The following is an 18,443-nucleotide window of genomic DNA, read 5'->3' as shown; positions in this document are numbered from 1 at the left end:
TTGTGTATATGGTAGGCTACTTTCCATAGGCTACATAATAGCTACAAAATAATTCATCAAATTTTGTTGGTTCATTCATACATACACTGTATATAAAAAAATTGCAATCCCCCCCAAAATGGGTGCACGTGATTCAAACGCAGGTCCAGCGTGACGTCAGGAATATGACGTCTTCTTTATTTTAACAAGAGGTGTAAGAACAAGCTTTGAAGTCAAAGTTTTTACAACCTTACTCCATGATCCTAAACATGTTCAGACTTGTTCACAAACTGTCGTCCTTTTAAAAGTGTGTCGCTATGTATACATTATGTAAGTTGAGCTCACTGGTGTTATTTTGAAAAGTCGGAAGATCCTCCCAACTGATCGTAACTAGCTTCAGTATAATCGCGAGTGTGCACGACCGATTTAGGCTACTTTCCTTCCGGATTTTGCCTTTACGTGATCAGGTTTGTTTATGTTTACGGAATCTACGCAAGTTTTTTGTCGGAAAAACTCGTTTTCTAGTTTGGTCATGCAGCGCGAGCGTTTCTAAGCACCATGCGTGCAGCCCTTTGACAGCTTGGTTTCAAATTCGTTCAGCTCGCCTCCCCTTCGTAATGTCCATATTGTTTTATTGCAGGAGGATGTTGGCGGTTCTTGAAGCATAAAGGTTTTTCGCAAACTTGCTTGGCATTAAAATGAGGAGTCGCAGCAATTCTGGAGTTAAACTTGACAACTACGCGCGGATAGTTCATCAGACTATTCTGCGTCACCAAGTGAGTGTTGTAGTTCATCACATCTGTTGATGCTTCACTAAATAGTTTGTGATTTCACTCAACATGCCTTCATTCACTTAAGTTCTTATAACTTGACATTTTCTATCTGCCATAGTTCTTGAATTCGTACTCCTGTACATTATAGAAAGTATTGCAGTTTAGTGTTTTGTCACTATAAATATATTAAATAACTTAGGTATTTTATGGGCCAGAGTTTGACCAGGGCTTGGTGCAAAAATGGACACTGAAAGTAACAAAATGGAACATTTCTAATCCTGTAAATCTGTTAATTACTAATTTATTTGTCAGTGCTAGTGTACTAATTTATTTATTATTTAATTCAGATGAATATTTGACATGTTCTGTGTTTTATATGGTTACAAATAATAAACCTTCATAAAAAACACCCATGAAAATAAATTCCAAAAAACAAAAAGAAACCAACACAAAAACAACAACTTTGACAGATGACACTGTATTTTTCAAAACATTTTTAAGATTTTTATTGTTTTTAAATAGTCTCTAATGCTCACCAAGGTGGCATTTATTTGATCAAAAATGCTGTAAAAATAGTTATATCATCATTACTCCAGTCTTCAGTGTCACATGATACTTCAGAAATCATTCTAATATGCTGATTTGCTGCTCAATAAACATTTCTTATTATATTCAGTGTTGAAAGTTGTGCTCTTTAATATTTTTGTGGAAACTTATACATTTTTCAGGATTATTTGATGAATAAAAAGTAAAAAAAAAACTGCTTTTATTTGACATAGAAACCTTTTATACATCATAAATGTCTTTACTGTCACTTTGATTTAATGCATCCTTTATAAATGAATGAATTAATTTCCTTAATTTATTTCTTACTGATCCCAAACTTTGAACAATAGTTTACATAATACATAATTTTACATATATATATATTTTTTATTAAATGTATAAAAGTAATGCTTGCATATTTCATATGTAGTTTGAAATGACAATGGCAGAGCAAATTAATCATGTAGCTATTAATTATTTTAACTAGCTGTATTGCTAACTTGTAGGACCCAGTGACAGGTCTGTTACCAGCAAGCAAAGAGCAGCCTGATGCCTGGGTGAGAGACAATGTCTACAGCATCCTGTCTGTCTGGGGTCTTAGTCTGGCTTACAGGAAGAACGCAGACCGCGATGAAGACAAGGCTAAAGCCTACGAGCTTGAGCAGGTACAAACTGTGATGAAATGTGTTTGTTTTGATTTTTTTTTTTTTTTCACCAATCAAGTACAACTTTTAAGATATTTGTTCAGTAACAACATTTGTTCATGATGATTTATATGTTAGAGAACCTAGAATGGTTAACAAAACCAACAAACTCAATATGTTCGACTGGATGACAATCTGTGATCACTTGAGCAACTGTAACAACTGTTCAATCAAATGATCTCACATTAGACGCCATACCAAAATATTCAGCAGTGTAGTGTACTATTTTATATCTGTGCATGTTTTTTTAAAGAAAGGTCAGTTGTCATTTCTTTCCCCATGTGCGTATGTATCAGTGTACCTATGCTGTCTCTTCCCAGTGGGCTCAGAAGTGTCATGTTACTCTTGCCTGTGCTATTAAATGATGAGCTGAAAGGTCACAGTTGAGCCTGTTCCAAGTGTTGTTTTTGGAGGTAGTCTGTTTGCCCTGATCTTTTCTTCTTCTTTCAGAGTGTGGTAAAGTTAATGAGGGGACTTCTTCAATGCATTATGCGACAGGTACCATCCACTATTAATACTGAAGACTGGAGTAATGGCTGCTGAAAATCCAGCTTTGCAATCAATACTGGAATACATTTTCAAGTATTAAATATTACAGTTGTAATAAATTACAGCTACATATTACTTGCAAAGTTACTTATAGTCAGTAGAATCTCTGTTTGGGGATCATCAAAATAAAGTGTTGCCTAATTTATAATATTAATGTTTTTACTGTATTTTGGATCTTATAAAGGAAGTCTTAGTGAGCATAGGAGACTTCTTTCAGAAACATTAAAGGATTAGTTCACTTTCAAATTAAAATTTCCTGATAATTTACTCACCCCCATGTCATCCAAGATGTCCAGATGTCTTTTTTCAGTCGAAAAAAATTAAGATTTTTAATGAAAACATTCCAGGATTTTTCTCTATAGTGGACTTCAATGGCCTCCAAACGGTTGAAGGTCAAAATTACAATTTCATTGCAGCTTCAAAGTGTTCTACACAATCTCAGACGGAGGAATAAGGGTCTTATCTAGAGAAACCATCACTCATTTTCTAAAAAAATTATATACGTTTTAACCATAAATGCTCATCTTGAACTAGCTCTCTTCTTCTCCTCTATTTGAATTCCGGTAGTGTAGACACTGCTAAGTGTATTACTGCCCTCCACAGGTCAAAGTTTGAACTAAATTGTCATATACAATATGCTTGTGCAAGTGGAGGGCAGTAATACACTTAGCAGTGTCTACACTGCCGGAATTCTAATAGAGAAGAAGAGGAAGAAGAGAGCTAGTTCAAGATGAGCATTTATGGTTAAAACGTATATAATTTTAAAAAACATTTTAGAAAATGAGCGATGGTTTGTCCAGATAAGACCCATATTCCACGTCTTAGATTGTGTAGAACACTTTGAAGCTGCAATGAAATTGTAATTTTGACCTTCAACCGTTTGGAGGCCATTGAAGTCCACTATATGGAGAGAAATCCTGGAATGTTTTCATCAAAAACCTCATTTTCTTTTCGACTGAAGAAAGAAGGACATGGACATCTTGGATGACATGGGGGTGAGTAAATTATCAGGAAATTTTAATTTGAAAGTGAACTAATCCTTTAAAAAAATATTACAGACACCAAACTTATGAATGGTAGTGAACATAAAGAAAGCCCCCAATCTATGGTTAAGATTAATTGAGCATAACACAAATTACCACTTGTCTGAAGTGATCTGAAGAGCTCTCTCTTGTCCCCCCGCAGCTGGACAAAGTGGAGAAGTTCAAATACAGTAAGAGCACTTTAGACAGCCTCCATGCCAAGTATAACACTCAGACCTGTGCTGCTGTGGTGGGTGACCGGGAATGGGGGCATCTCCAGCTCGATGCTACCTCCCTCTACCTGCTCTTCCTGGCTCAGATGACTGCCTCAGGTACTTTAGAGCTTTCATAACGTGACATTAGACACATCAAGATACCTGAGACTCTTAAGGGCACTCAGCTCTTCCTCTGAAAGTGTCCAAGCATCCTTGTGAGCCCTAATTGTGTACAAAGTGTTTTATTTTGTAATGTGTTTTTTTGTTGCAGTGTTTGAGCATTGTAGACAATCACAGACAAAAATAAGACACACTGTTACCACAGACAAAATATTTTCATGTTTAAAGGATAGTTCACTCAAATATTATAATTCTGTCATCATTTACTAACCTTAATGTTGTCCCATAAGACTTTCATTCATCTTCACAACATGAATGAAGATAATTGAAATTTAAGAGATTTCTGTCCCTCCATTACATAAAAAATTTCACACTTCAAATTCAAAAAGTTAATTGAAACATTGTAAAAGTAATCAATATGAATTGAATGGTTTAATTCATGTCTTCTGAAGAGACACAAATCACACAATTGCAATGTGCTTGCTTAATGTTTAAGAACTGACAAGAGGTTTTGGCAGAGGTTTGCTCTGGCATTTTAAACAAGCTCATTTGAGCTTCCATTTACCATATTTGATGTGCTCTATGTATGTGCATTGATCAGTGTTTATATGTGAGTAGCCTAAATTAAATCTGTTCATAAGACTTGGATTAAACTGCTCAATTCGTATGGATTACTTGTACAAAGTCTTAATGAAGTTTTTGAAGCTTGAAAATTTTGGTTGCGTGGACTTTCAATGGATGGACAAAAATGATAAAAGAGTATTAAATATATCTTTATTTGAATTCCGAAGATTAACCAAAGAGTTATGGGTTTGTAACACCATGATGGTCAGTAATTAATGTCAGAATTTTAATTTTTGAGTCACCTATCACTTTAATTCTATTAATTAAAATTACAAAAAAGTAAAATAACCAACAATTGTGTTTTTTGCCATAATCATTCAGCCCTGCGCTTTTGTACATGTATAACTAGAGCAGGGGTAGGCATGTTCGGTCCTAGAGAGCCGCTGTCCTGCAGAGTTTAGCTCCAACCTTAATCAAACACACCTGAACAAGCTAATCAAGCTCTTCAGGATTACTTACGGTGCGTTCCAAACGGGATATATCGTATAATCATGGCCGCCATATTGAAGGGTCGTTCCAAACCGAAGTGCTCAAAACTGGCCACTTCAAAGGGCCCTTCGGAATGAAGAATTTCGAAGGGTACAACTGATGGACACTTCGGGCCCCCATGATCCTTTGCACAAGGAAGCTGTTTGACGTCACAGAATGGATACAGGAGGTTAGGAATTCGATTTTACCTATAAATGTATGTATAGTATTTTTCTATACTGCTGTAATATTTATACGATTATATTTGCTACATTATTATGGTCAAAACGACATTGTACTTCAACAAAAATACTTTACAGCTCTCTTTATCAGTCCATTCAAATGTTTAAAATACATAGACACAGTATAAATGGTGCGATAAACCTAAAATAAAAAAAGAAACTAACGTTAAACAAAGGGCGCAGCTTGCACAATCTAACGTTACTCCTCTTTGATTGTCTCGTTAAGATGAAGCTGAAGTGCGTTCCAAAAGAAGAGGTTTTTTTGACCCCGACACCCTTCATCCCTTCGAAGCTCTCGCTTCGGAGGGTAAACCCTTTGAAGGGATTTGGGCATAGGGATGAGCCGTTCCGAATGGAACGCAGGATAAGGCTATAGGCAGCTGAAGGTTTTTTTTTCAGGGTTCGAGCTAAACTCTGCAGGACGTCGGCTCTCTAGGACCGAACTTGCCTACCCCTGAACTATACTAACAGGTCATTGACAAAACAGCAGGGGAATATATAGAATCTGATTGGCTGCTGTCAGTTTACTGTAGCCCAGCATTAACTTCTCATGCATATGCTTTGCTTTGTCTTGTGTCCTTTTAGGGCTGCACATAGTGTACACTCAGGATGAGGTGGATGTGGTCCAAAACCTGATGTTTTACATTGAAGCTGCATATAAAGTGGCTGTAAGTCTCTCAGTATTGATCATATAGGCCTTATATGTATATGCTTTAGCTGTGAGGCGCCGTGTGTCTGTAACTGACATTTTCTCCCATGACTGTTCAGGACTATGGGATGTGGGAGAGAGGAGACAAAACCAATCAGGGAATCCCTGAGCTCAATGCCAGCTCAATTGGGATGGCTAAAGTGAGTCTGATGAAACAAAATATACAAACAAACAAACTCTCTTTCTCTTTCTTTCTCTCACACTCATTCCACACAATGTTATCAGTCCTTCTCTGAGCAGCTGAGAATTCTCAGGCTGGCATGGGGAGGGGGTTCACACTGTGTACTCATGAACACTGCCTATTAACGTCTCTGATGAACATGACCCAATGTAACCTCAACATGGCCTCTCTGGTATTAATGTTCCTTCACAACTTCCAAAACTCCCTGCAAGCTTGTGTCAGTTCTGTTTGTTCCTCTTGCGACACTATGCTCAGAGAAAAAAATGTTTCTGGTTGTTCTCTGTCAGAGAAGACAGAGTACCATTTTAAGGACAGGGAACTAGCCCTTAACCTCATTTTAATACAATGTACCCATTTGAATCCAGAAAATCTGTATTAAAAATTAAATTGTGGCAACCTCAATGATCATAACACTAAACATGAGAGTGTAATCATCTCTGGAAGAGCAGGCTGTGGCTAATTTGTAGTCTGTGGCCCTGAATTTCAGTGCTCAGTGAATAAATATAGGCTTTGTTCTGACCATTGAAATGAGACAAAGTACTATAACAGCCCCTGAATGGACCCTTTGTAACTTCAGGCAGCACTCGAAGCCCTAGATGACTTGAATTTATTTGGGGCCAAAGGAGGACCTGACTCTGTGGTTCATGCCTTAGCAGATGATATCCAGCACTGTCAGGTGAGGCTGTAGAGATTCTAGTGCTTTGGATTTTCCTATGCTTGTTTTTCAGCATCAGCATGCTTAATAAAAAAGATTAAAATGATTACCATCTCCCTTCTACCACATATTTATCTCAGTCCATTCTGAGCTCCCTGTTGCCCAGAGCTTCAACATCTAAAGAGGTGGATGCTGGGCTCCTGTCCATCATTTCATATCCAGCCTTTGCTGTTGAAGACATGGAGTTAGTCAATATCACTAAAGAGGAAATCATCTCAAAGCTCCAGGTCAGAACTTGATCTCTAACATGAGGAACTTGTTTAACAGCTGTCTGTCCCTTACACTAGGGTGGTTTATTTCCTTTACTTGCATTTCTTATGTCTGTAGGGAAGATATGGCTGTTGTCGTTTCCTTAGAGATGGCCACAAAACTCCTAAAGAGGTCAGTATATCCAATACACAGGCAAATTAGGTTACACGTTGCATCTTATTGGATTATTTTCTGTTCATTCAACGTACAAATACTTTATAATATGTAGCAGCAAATACATTCAATACTACATTGAATATTAAGAATTATTACAGAGATGTAAATATGTAGTTAATTGATCAGACTTTTTTAAATGCATAACCTCTTTTTTCAATAGGACCCCAACAGGCTGTACTATGAATCTGCTGAGCTGAAGCTTTTTGAAAACATTGAATGTGAGTGGCCACTTTTTTGGACCTACCTGATCTTGGATGGCATCTTTATCAACAGTCGAGAGCAGGTAAAATTATGATTTTACCAGCATTCATCATTTTTAAACTGGTCTCATTCTGGAAATATGAAGGTTGAAAATGTTCATGTTTAAGGGTATTTCTACCCTACATTTCTACCAGGGTTAGCTAAAAGAGAGCTTTGTGTGATTTATGTTGTTAAATTGTCAATTGCCTAAATATTATACTGAAATCACCAAAATACTAAGACTCAGTGGCAAGAGCTATACAGATGATAATGTGGTTTCAAACATAGTGTGGATACTGTTACAGAAAGGTTAAAGTTACATTTAGTTAGTTAGTTAGTTAGTTATGCTAGTAAAGGCTGGAATATTCTACACAACTTTTGCACAGATTTTTGCCCCAATTTGCACTTTGGACGAATCAACGCTAGTCTGCAGATTTTAGGCAGTATGAGTTTAAGATTTCACAGGAAGCTGCGTAATGTAGTGTATGTTGAGTACAGACAGTCATAGGATATCAAACATTTTTGATATTTTAATCCAATTTTAAAATCGTTTTCAATTGTCATGTGTCTTCTAGCAATGAAGCACAGGTTTCTTTGTTAGTGTGTTGTAATTTGAATGACTTTATGTGACTTGTATGTGACCTTCAGTCATTTAGTGTATGATTCACATCTTTGTAACCATTTACAGTCACATGTAGGGTGCCTAGTGTTTTAAAATCTTTTCAGATTATAAAAGTTGTGTAGTTTATTTAAATCTTAAGTGGAGTGAATTCTTGTGGCTTCTGGCAGCTACTGTAAATATTTGAGCAAAGCTTATGAGAGACTTTCTAGGGGTTAAAAATATTTCAAACAGGATGTATTTAAGGTTGTGTTGCAGATACAGGCAGGCTGCATTTCCACATTTATGTCCTCTCAGGTTCAGGAGTATCAAGAAGCTCTGGAAGGTATCATGATCAAACAGAAGGATGGGATACGGCTGCTGCCTGAGCTCTATAGTGTTCCTCCTGATAAGGTAAGACACAATTAAATTGTTGATTTTTTTTTTTTATTATATATAAATCTGAATATTCAGATTAAATTCAGATGAAATTTGCTTCTCATAGTTTTGATAACATAATTTTTTTCCCATTATTTCAGGTTGATGAAGAGTATGTTAATCCTCACACGGTGGAGAGGATCCCAATGGGAAAGTGCCCTCTGAAGTGGGGCCAGTCCCTTTACGTCATGGGGAACCTTTTGGCAGAGGTGAGAGGTTATAGATCATGTCTTTCCTATACTTCTCCTTTGATAGCTTTGTATCAAGCAGTGGTTACATTAGACTTTCTCATTGGCCGTCATTTTGATGGACAGGGTTGTAAAAACTCTGTCATAACCTATTATTACCTGTCATTTTAATTTTTATATATTAATGATAATAAGACATTTAATAATATTTTTTTTCATTCACATTTTTTATAATTTTTAATCATGAACTTACAGAATGAGCATATATGCACGGTTATTCATTTATTTATTTATTAAGAGAACAGATAAACAGAGACTGTGTGTCACTTTTCTTGTTCAACACCACACAAAGTAGATGAATGTTTGTTTTTTTTAATTTCACATCCTGCCCAATATTTTCCTACAAACAATGTTCATATTGAAGGCTATGAAAACAAACATGAATGTAACCATGTAGTCTGTTATATTATGCGCAAAAAAGGGTAAAATTACATGAGGCCTACATTCTAACATTGCGACACTACAATCTAAAAACAAAATAATGCTTTGTCAAAATGATGGACAGTCTTCAGATTTTCCATCACTGTTAAAAAAAAAAATTCAGTCAATGATGTAAAATATTCAGTTAATGCGGCCTTTGGTACCAATTTATATCTGGGGAAGTATGACGAACACCTTAAAATTCTCCTTTCCTTTATATTTCAGGGTTTTTTAGCTCCTGGAGAGATAGACCCTTTAAACCGCAGATTCTCTACCATCCCTAAACCAGATGTTGTTGTACAAGGTATCTTTCATTATTAACCAGTTGCACTCAGTTCTTAATGGCACATGTGTGATGCACTGCATATGGTTGAAAATCACCCTGATGTTTGAATTTTGTTCTGATAAGTGTCCATCCTTGCTGAGAATGAGGATATTAAGGCACTCTTGCAGAAGAATGGGATTGATGTGGAGACAGTAGCAGACATCCACCCCATCAGAGTGCAGCCTTCTCGAGTTCTCAGCCATATTTACGCAAGACTAGGTAAGAAGTGCTACACCATAGTCCAAGTCTCACTTGATAGTAGTATGAAGAAATACAAAGCAAGCTATTGTTTTTGACAGTCGACTATGTTTTTAGTAGACATAAATGTTTATATCATGTAATTAGGGTGCAAGTGTGTTTCCTTTCTCTAAGGGCGTAATGAGAGACTGGGGCTGACTGGCAGACCTTACCGTAGGATTGGTGTGTTGGGAACCTCCAAGCTGTACATCATCCGCAACACCATCTTTAGCTTCACACCTCAGGTTCATAATAATGAGCTGAAATAGGCATGTTTGAACCTTATGCTGTCTTAAGAGAGCCACTACTTGTCACCCAGCAGAAGTTAAATAAAAATAAGTTGAAATGACCCACAGAAAGATATTTACAGCTTTAAAAATATACCCTAAAGACCAAATGTTATTTTGTCTTCTTTCTTTTTTTTCACATTATTTCACATTACTTCATGTCTCTGGGTTTGTCATGTTGCTGTAGTTCATAGATCATCAGCAGTTCTATCTGGCCCTGGACAACAAGATGATTGTGGAAATGCTGCGCACTGACCTGTCTTACCTGTCTTCTCGCTGGAGGATGACTGGACGTCCTACCGTCACCTTTCCTGTTTCCCAGACCATGCTTAGTGAGTGAAAACTTGTGCCTCTGATAATGTAGGGTCAACGGAAAACAATTCTAAAGATTTTGAATGTGTAGGTTTTCCTAATTTTATGTATGTTACTTCTTAGACCATGACCACACAGACTTGGAACCTGCTGTGCTGGCCACACTTAAGAAGCTACAGGATGGCTACTTTGGAGGGGCAAGGTCAGATAATGAGGATATAAGTAAATATCATGTCATCAACAATACATATTTGAGGGCAGTCTTAGCTCACTTAGCTCTCAATTTTGCTAGGATCCAGACTGGCAAGTTATCTGAGTTTCTGACCACGTCTTGTTGTGCTCGTCTGAGCTTCCTCGATAGTGGTAAGACACGCTCCATGACATCCCATGGTTTGGATGAAGATGATGATGTTGAGGACAGCTACTTTAGAGGTGCTATGCATGACCTGAACTTCAGTGATGGTAAGGGGAAAGAATATTCTGACAAAGAGATTATGTTTGACAATGACTTCTGAAATGGGCAGATTCTGTGAGTTGAAGTACTTGATGTAGGGATTTATGATTTGAATACTGTAGCTCACATTGGTAAACTCATTGTTCTTTGTGTTTTCTAATTTTTTTTTTTTTCTATTCCCTCATTTTGCATTGACTTTATGCCTAGGCTACATTTTAGCATAAAAGTTCCCATATTTATTTATTTTGTTGTTTTGAGTCTGATTTTTAGGGAGAGTTTGTGTAATGCATTTTAAGTACATTAAGGCCTGGTTTCACCATCAGGGCTTAGATTAAGCCAGGATTAGGCCTTCAATTAGGACATTTAAGACCTTTTTATAAACATGCAATAGAAAAATAACATTAATGGTGTGCATTTTGAGACAAAGCATTGTGGCATTGACATATTTTAAGATATGTCAGTGAAAGTTGCTTTTAGTTAAAACAGCTCAAACTTGCTTTTTAGTCTCGGACTAGGCTTAAGCCTTGTCTGTGAAACCAGGGGAAAATAGCCTAAACAGTTGCTGGACAAAGCATTTAAACATCTCTGACCTTTAACTCTTCTGGTTTAATTTGGAATCTTAGCCTTTTCTCTCTACCATCATTGCAAGATGTATTGATATGTTTTATGTTGAACATTTGCAGTAAGCATGTGAACACCATATCTTGTTAAAGATTCTTGCATTTTTTTATAACTTTCGGTAGCAACTTTATTTTACAGTGTCCTTGTTACATTGTTGCATGTACAGTAATAACAGTAATTTAAGCATATTTACATGCAAATAACAAACCCCACCCCTATAGTAAGTACGTTGTTAATTAACAGTACTCCATACTTAAAGCTGTAGTCTGTAACATTTTTTGGTTAAAAAAAAAATTTTTGAGCTAGTATATAATCAGCCAGTGTTCAAAACTATCTCCTTACCTTAGCCCAGGGGTTCTCAAACATGTTCCTGGAGTCCCCCAACACTGCATGTTTTCCATGTCTCCTCAATCAAACACACCTGATACAGATCATCAGCTCATTAGTTGAGACTCCAAGACCTGAAATGGGTGTGTCAGACAAAGGAGATATGCAAAATGTGCAATGTTGGGGGGGCTCCAGGAACGTGGTTCGGAACCGATTCACAACGGTAAGCTTGTAATAATGTTTTCTAATAAGAGCGGTGCTGGTAAGTTTCTGTAAAAATTTGAGCATGCAGCCTTTGCGTTCATCTTTGCGTCATTTCGTCATGTCTTTTTACATAAAGGAGTCCCAGCTAGTAGGCTCTATAGCAAGTGGAGGATGCTGCAGGTGACCGATCCTTTATAGCCTTTTCTCACAGCAAAATTGTTGAAAATTCTTATTTTGGTCATACATCCAAGACATAGAATCTGTGATTCTGAAGTACAGTATCCACCGGTGCAGTGACCAGGGCTTGACATTAAAATTTTTGCTCACCAAATGACACAGGTATTTAATTGGGCTGCTGAATGCATGGACGTAATATACTGACACATGTCCAGTTTTTACCCACCTGTTAACGTCCATTTAAGCCATAACCAGCTGTATTCACGTGATAGCCTACTCCACACAATGGGCATTTTGACATCTGTGTGTGCGTGTATTTGACTATTCAGGCGCAAGGAGATCTAATCGTGCACGAGAGCGCTTCTGTTGTGTGTCATTCAGCGTGATTCCGCCTATCCCGCCTTCACTAACAGCAAGTTAATCAATAAAGAATTCTGATTGAATTGTAATTTTATGATACGATGAGCTTGGCTACCTTTCATTTGGCTGTAGGCTGAAATTATATTCAACTGCCAAAGTGGCTAGTGGTAGTGGCTGTCTTACATGTTAAAGCATGAAGCATAAAAAATTAATAATCTTGGTTATCAAGCTTGAATGATTCTGCAAGGAATGCATTTACTTTTAGAATGCAGGCTGTAATGTCACACATAATGTTTTTGAGGATTGCACACAGTTTTACTTGAGTCTTGCTGCTCATTGTTACCTTTAGCCCAACAACCTCTCATGTCTCCTCATGTCTTTCTAATCCTGACTTCTAAACTTTCCTTTCCCAGATACAGATGATCTAGCACAATACCTGGACCAGCTGTTGACTGCAGCCGTGCCTCAGCGGGGACTCAGAGTTGAGGCAGAGGCAAAAGGACTGAGTCGCTTCAAGGCTGCAGCCACTAAGACACGTGAGATGGTGTCTCTTGTGAACAAAGCCAAGGAGCTCCAAATCCACAGTGAGCTGAACTAATATCAACTCAAACCGAACTCTTACATGTTAAAGGGTAGTCTTTAGGGATGCAACAGCCAATCGATTAGCAAATAGTCAACAATTAATCACAAAATTGATTAGTTGAGTCTGCGCAAAATAATTGCAGTAGTAATTTTTTTAACATTTGAAAAAGCAGAGGCCACAGGGAAAGATGCAGTGGATATAAAGGGCAGAATGCTATCATGCAAGGATGTTATATTAAAAGTATTAAAAGCTTAATTGGTAACACATTAGTATGGGCAACACATGTTTACTATTAACAATCACTTTTGCCTCAATTAACTCCTAATTTACTGCTTATTAATTGTAAGGTAGATGTTAAAGGATGTAGAATAAGGTCATGCAGAATAAGGCATTAATATGTGCTTTATAAGTACCAATAAAGAGCCAGTATTCTAGTAATATGCAAACTAATAAGAAACTAGAGTTTAAATGGAAAGTTAAAAGTGAGAATTGTTCCCCATACTAAAGTGTAACCGCTTAAGTGTGTAGTTTTTGTATGGAGAAAAAAACAAGACATTTCTTAAAATATTGTCTTTTATGTTCCACAGAAGAAAGAAAGTCATACAGGTTTAGAATGACAGGAGGGGGATCAAATGATGACAAACATGTTATTTTTGGGTGAACAAGCAACAATGGAGGCTTAAGAAAAACCTGCTTTGGAGGCAAAACAAAATCAATTGGGCATTTGTCTAACAACACAAAGAGAACACCATTTGTCTGTGTACATTCCTATTCATTTTTGCCTTGTCTTTTTTTGTTCCTCGTCTGTTTTTTTTTAGATTTGCACATGTATCTTCCCAATAAGCTTTTCCGCTCCCCTCAGCCGGCGCTTAATCTAAAAGATTTCCCGGGACCACGGACCAGTCATGTATGTATATGCAGACATGCAAAGGATCTTTTAATAATGCAAAACTGAGGTGACAGAAAACAATATTTAATATATTTAATTGAACTCTGTAGAGTCCAGATGTGCCCATGTCCTCCGAGTGTAACCTGCCTCGGGACTCTCGCGGCGGCACTGACCACAGTGGTCTAGTCCAAGTGCTTAAAGACACTGAGAGCCTTCATGATCAGGCAGACATCCTCTACATCCTTTTTAAAGACAAGTAAGTCCCTTACCACATTTGAATCCGAGTTATATAAGTGTGTAAACCTCTATAGATTTGTTTTATTTTGTATTGAATCTAACGTGTTGTGTGTTTTCTTACAGGGGAATGGATTGGGATACTCAGCTGCATGGGAAATGCACCACTGTCAAGAGTTTACTGGTGGAGCTCTATGAGAAGGCAGGAGATCTACGCTGCTGGGATCTCATCCGTATGATTTCAGGCATGCTCCGCAAGAAAGTGGAGGAACTGGACTGGGTAGAGATCTAAATGCAAGCTTGTGATAAAAGAAACCATAACATCGGCTATATGCATTTCTCACATCCAAGAAATGTTACATATGCTCTTTCTGTTACATTGGCAGTCTTACTTCAAAGGATGAGATTATATTGTACGGTATGTACTTAATTGTTCTATATTTTGCTTGATGGTTGTGTTTGTAGGCCTGCTCAGATTTGCTGGCCCATCAGAAGCACTTGACAGTCGGTTTACCTCCGGAGCCCAGAGAGAAGACCATTACTGCGTGAGTTTTCATAGTTATTCAGATGACACTAAAACGCTGCACTGTATTGTTAGCATTTGTGTGTGATCTGGATGTTTCTCTGCAGGCCTTTGCCTCTTGACCAGCTGGCCTTACTTATTGATCAAGCCAGCGAGAACAACATCACTATCGCCATCCTCACCCAGGTTACACGCAAACATATGCTGATTTTACACTACTGTTCAAAAGTTTGCGGTCAGTAAGATTTTTTTTTAAATAAATTCATAGCAAGTATGGTATCATGGTTTCCACAAAAATATTAAGCAGATCAACTGTTCAACATTGATAATAATAACATAAACACATTTTAACAATAAAAACATTTGAATTGAGGACCAGTTCAGTATATTAGCAAATCATGTGACACTGAAGACTGGAGTAATGGCTGCTAAAATTCAGCTTTGCCATCACAGGAATACATTACATTTTAAAATATATTAATTAGAATAACTTATTTTAAAATGTAGTAATATTTCACAATATTACAGTTTATTATTTACAAAATTTACAGTTTTTACTGTATTTTTGTTTATGTGTTAGGAGATCATAGTGTACCTGGCAATGATCATCAGAACACAGCCCAGTTTGTTCAGTGAGATGTTTCGCCTGAGGATTGGCCTCATCATTCAGGTTATGGCAACTGAGCTGGCCCAATCTCTAAACTGCTCAGGTACTGCATTTATCATTCATTGTGTGTTCATAGTGCAATTTAGGAGATTTGATGACAAGTTTGTATATGTTTTTGTGTGTTGTAGGTGAGGAGGCCACTGAGAGTCTAATGAAACTGAGTCCCTCTGAGTTGAAGAATCTTCTCCACCACATTCTGAGTGGCAAAGAATTTGGTGTTCAGAGAAGTGGTGAGTGACTTCATGAGATTTTTTTTTTTTGTATTTTTGAGCAATAATAATTGGAAAACTTAAAACACATCAAAATGTCAGTACATTTAGTATTTAGTACATTGGTTAGGTTGTCTGAATGAGTGTATGTTGGCTGTTCAGTTCGCTCAGTTGAGCCCGGCGCCAGTCCCGTCATCTCCATCCATGAGGTTGGCAATGTTGGTGCCACCAAGAGTGAGCGTGCAGGCATCAGCAAACTGAAGAGTGACATGAAGATGGTAAGTGACTGCTCATCCAGAACAAAAACATACATAGGCCAGATATACATATAACAAAAGCACAGTTTTAAGATGGAAAAATGTAATTGTGTATACACTACAGCCCCCATATATGTCATGTCTCTATATATTTAATAATGCTTAAATGTTTTCAGCTGGAAGAGCACCGATTATCTTGGTCGATCCAAAGTAAGGTGATGTGTCTAATGAGCTGTGACTTATGTAATGTGGTCTAATCTCAAATTAAGTTCAAAGAACTCAAAAATGTCAAGATACAAACTGACATCAGCTGCTCAATTTGGTGGGTTAATGGTCTGTGAAGGAAATACACAAATCTATATTTAACGTTTAAATCTGGATATCGAGAAATGTACGGGGAAATGTACGGGTCTGAAGGTGCATGACGTTTAATTCCACTGGTGATGTGAACGTAATTGTTGAAGAAGGCTCAAATGTGTTTTGTCATGTAGGAAGTTTGTAAAACTGTCCATCCCCTTGTCTGTCTTTTCCCTTTGTAGACATTTTCAGGTCAGTCCTTCGACACTGAGCACATGGAGTCAGGGGTAAGTTCTTGGTTCTTCAAAGCCATGCTAACGTTTCACTCATATTTTTTGAAGGGTAAGATTAGGCTGCTAAGAGTTGCAAAAAATGTTTACTTGTTGACTTGTGCTAAAATGTGACTTACAGAGGTCCCGGATGCCTTCAATTGATGGATTTGACAGCTCAGTGAGTGTTGGTGCATCCCGGGACAGTCGGCAGGGCCAGTGGCTGCGCAGAAGAAGGCTTGATGGAGCTCTCAACAGAGTTCCTGTAGGCTTCTATCAAAAAGTCTGGAAGATTCTACAGAAGGTTAGAAGAATTAAAGCAGTGTTATATTAATAACATATGAAATGGAAAAATACTTGACCTTTCATCCCATAAGCTATTTTCTGTGATTGTGTGAGACCTAGAAGAATGACAAAGTGCACACATTCAACCTCAGAATTCAGCATCACACATTCAAGTTACAAATGGTCTCGTCCGGTCTTATGCTAAAAATAATGATTAGGAAAATATTTTTATGCAAATTAGTGGAAGGTATTAATTTGTTTTGTTTCGTTTTTCTCCTGACAGTGTCATGGCCTTTCAATAGAAGGCTTTGTGCTCCCATCTTCCACTACAAGAGAGGTTTGGGCCCTTTTAAAAATCCTTTTACATGTTCCCCTAATTGCCTTCTGGTGCTGGTGTTCATTTCTTTCCCCATCTCTATATGTCTCCCTCTCTCCAGATGACCCCAGGTGAGATTAAGTTTGCAGTACATGTGGAAAGGGTGCTGAACCGCGTCCCTCAGCCTGAATATAGGCAGCTGCTGGTGGAAGGGATCCTTGTACTGACCATGCTGGCTGATGTGGACATAAAAAGCATTGGCAGCATCATCCACATAGAGAAGGTTGTTCACATCGCCAATGACATGTTCTTCAAGGACCAGGTAAGGGTATTTAACTAAAATTTTTATGGTGTGTATATATAATGGTATATGTTATCAACTATATATTATCAACAAAAAATCTCCTCTCACTCCCTCCTGCAGAAGGATCTTGGTGCAGAGGACAGTATTTTAGAAAAGGATCATTCTACGGGCATCTGCCGGCTCCTGTATGATACTGCACCCAGTGGCCGCTTTGGCACCATGACTTACCTCACTAAAGCTGTGGCTACCTACGTCCAGGACTTTCTACCTAGTGGCGCCTGTACTGTACAGTGATAACCTGAAGTTTTTAAATAGTATTGTTTTTATTGTATAGTGAAGAGACCACTGTTTTAGAGCAGTTAATGTGATATTTGTGTGAGTTTGATTATTAAAGCAAAATCTGCAACAGTTTTGAACAAGACTGAATAAACTTGTTGACCACATGCTTTGGTAGTTCAGAGTTTGATGGTGTTGTTACTCAGTAGTCCTTGAATAGATTCTCCATAGACCTTAGTCAGAGTCAGGGTAGCAACATATTTAATTTTCGACAGGAATGAAAATGAGCCAGTGAGGAGCCAGTGTGTTCAATGCATTGTATTGAACAAAATGTTGATTATTTAGCTGCTGAAAGTAAAAGTGGTGCATTTTGAAAATTGTATGTGATCTAGGATGTTTATACAATGTAAAGACTGTAAGTGTATCCCTCACAGCCTCGTTTTCATCCATGTAAAATGTAATATTATGTCTATCCTGACTTAGGTCTGTTAAGCATAAAACTCAGTTTTGTTGTTTTTGGTTTTTATTTGCCAGCATATAAATGAAGAGCTACTGCGAATGAGAATGTAGTGTATGTTTACAATCTAATGGGGAGGTGTGACTACTTGTGTATAGTAATTAGCTTCAGTTGTGTTTTAGACTTAGCATTTATGGTCTTCACAGCTGAGTTACAAGTCAGTAGTAGATGTTTGCTTATATAGAGAAGCCATTATGGGATAGTAACTTTTATTTATTTTGCTTACAATATAATACATTACAACTGAATAAAAATTAAATTTAAATAAACTTATTTTACTTATTTAATTATTCCGA

General features: G+C 37.4%; 1 protein-coding gene across 4 annotated transcripts; it reads left to right on the top strand.

Moving 5' to 3' along the window:
• The first annotated feature begins 171 nt into the window (after positions 1–171).
• On the top strand, positions 172–18,390 carry phka1a (phosphorylase kinase, alpha 1a (muscle)). 4 transcript variants are annotated; one of them, XM_067401923.1, is made up of 33 exons: positions 172–309; positions 620–755; positions 1,805–1,963; positions 2,453–2,500; positions 3,737–3,905; positions 5,828–5,910; positions 6,011–6,091; positions 6,710–6,808; positions 6,928–7,074; positions 7,175–7,228; positions 7,434–7,556; positions 8,430–8,525; positions 8,651–8,758; positions 9,443–9,521; positions 9,627–9,761; positions 9,915–10,024; positions 10,254–10,398; positions 10,502–10,580; positions 10,671–10,840; positions 12,935–13,105; positions 13,923–14,011; positions 14,104–14,249; positions 14,354–14,507; positions 14,693–14,772; positions 14,858–14,936; positions 15,331–15,460; positions 15,546–15,647; positions 15,789–15,904; positions 16,423–16,467; positions 16,592–16,753; positions 17,018–17,071; positions 17,172–17,372; positions 17,475–18,390. In XM_067401923.1, the coding sequence occupies exons 2-33, from the start codon at positions 678–680 to the stop codon at positions 17,646–17,648; spliced, it is 3,666 nt and encodes a 1,221-aa protein (XP_067258024.1). In that variant the 5' UTR covers positions 172–309; positions 620–677; the 3' UTR covers positions 17,649–18,390. The 4 variants fall into 4 exon arrangements, with proteins under 4 accessions (XP_067258024.1, XP_067258027.1, XP_067258026.1 ...); XM_067401926.1 differs by having other exon boundaries at positions 173–446; positions 10,671–10,741; XM_067401925.1 differs by having other exon boundaries at positions 173–446; positions 10,671–10,810.
• Positions 18,391–18,443: the final 53 nt, after the last annotated feature.

This window comes from Chanodichthys erythropterus, chromosome 11, assembly GCF_024489055.1.
Source record: "Chanodichthys erythropterus isolate Z2021 chromosome 11, ASM2448905v1, whole genome shotgun sequence".
Lineage (NCBI taxonomy): Eukaryota > Metazoa > Chordata > Actinopteri > Cypriniformes > Xenocyprididae > Chanodichthys > Chanodichthys erythropterus.
The sequence above is the reverse complement of the archived record's forward strand: the minus strand, read 5'-3'. Positions and strand labels throughout refer to the sequence as shown.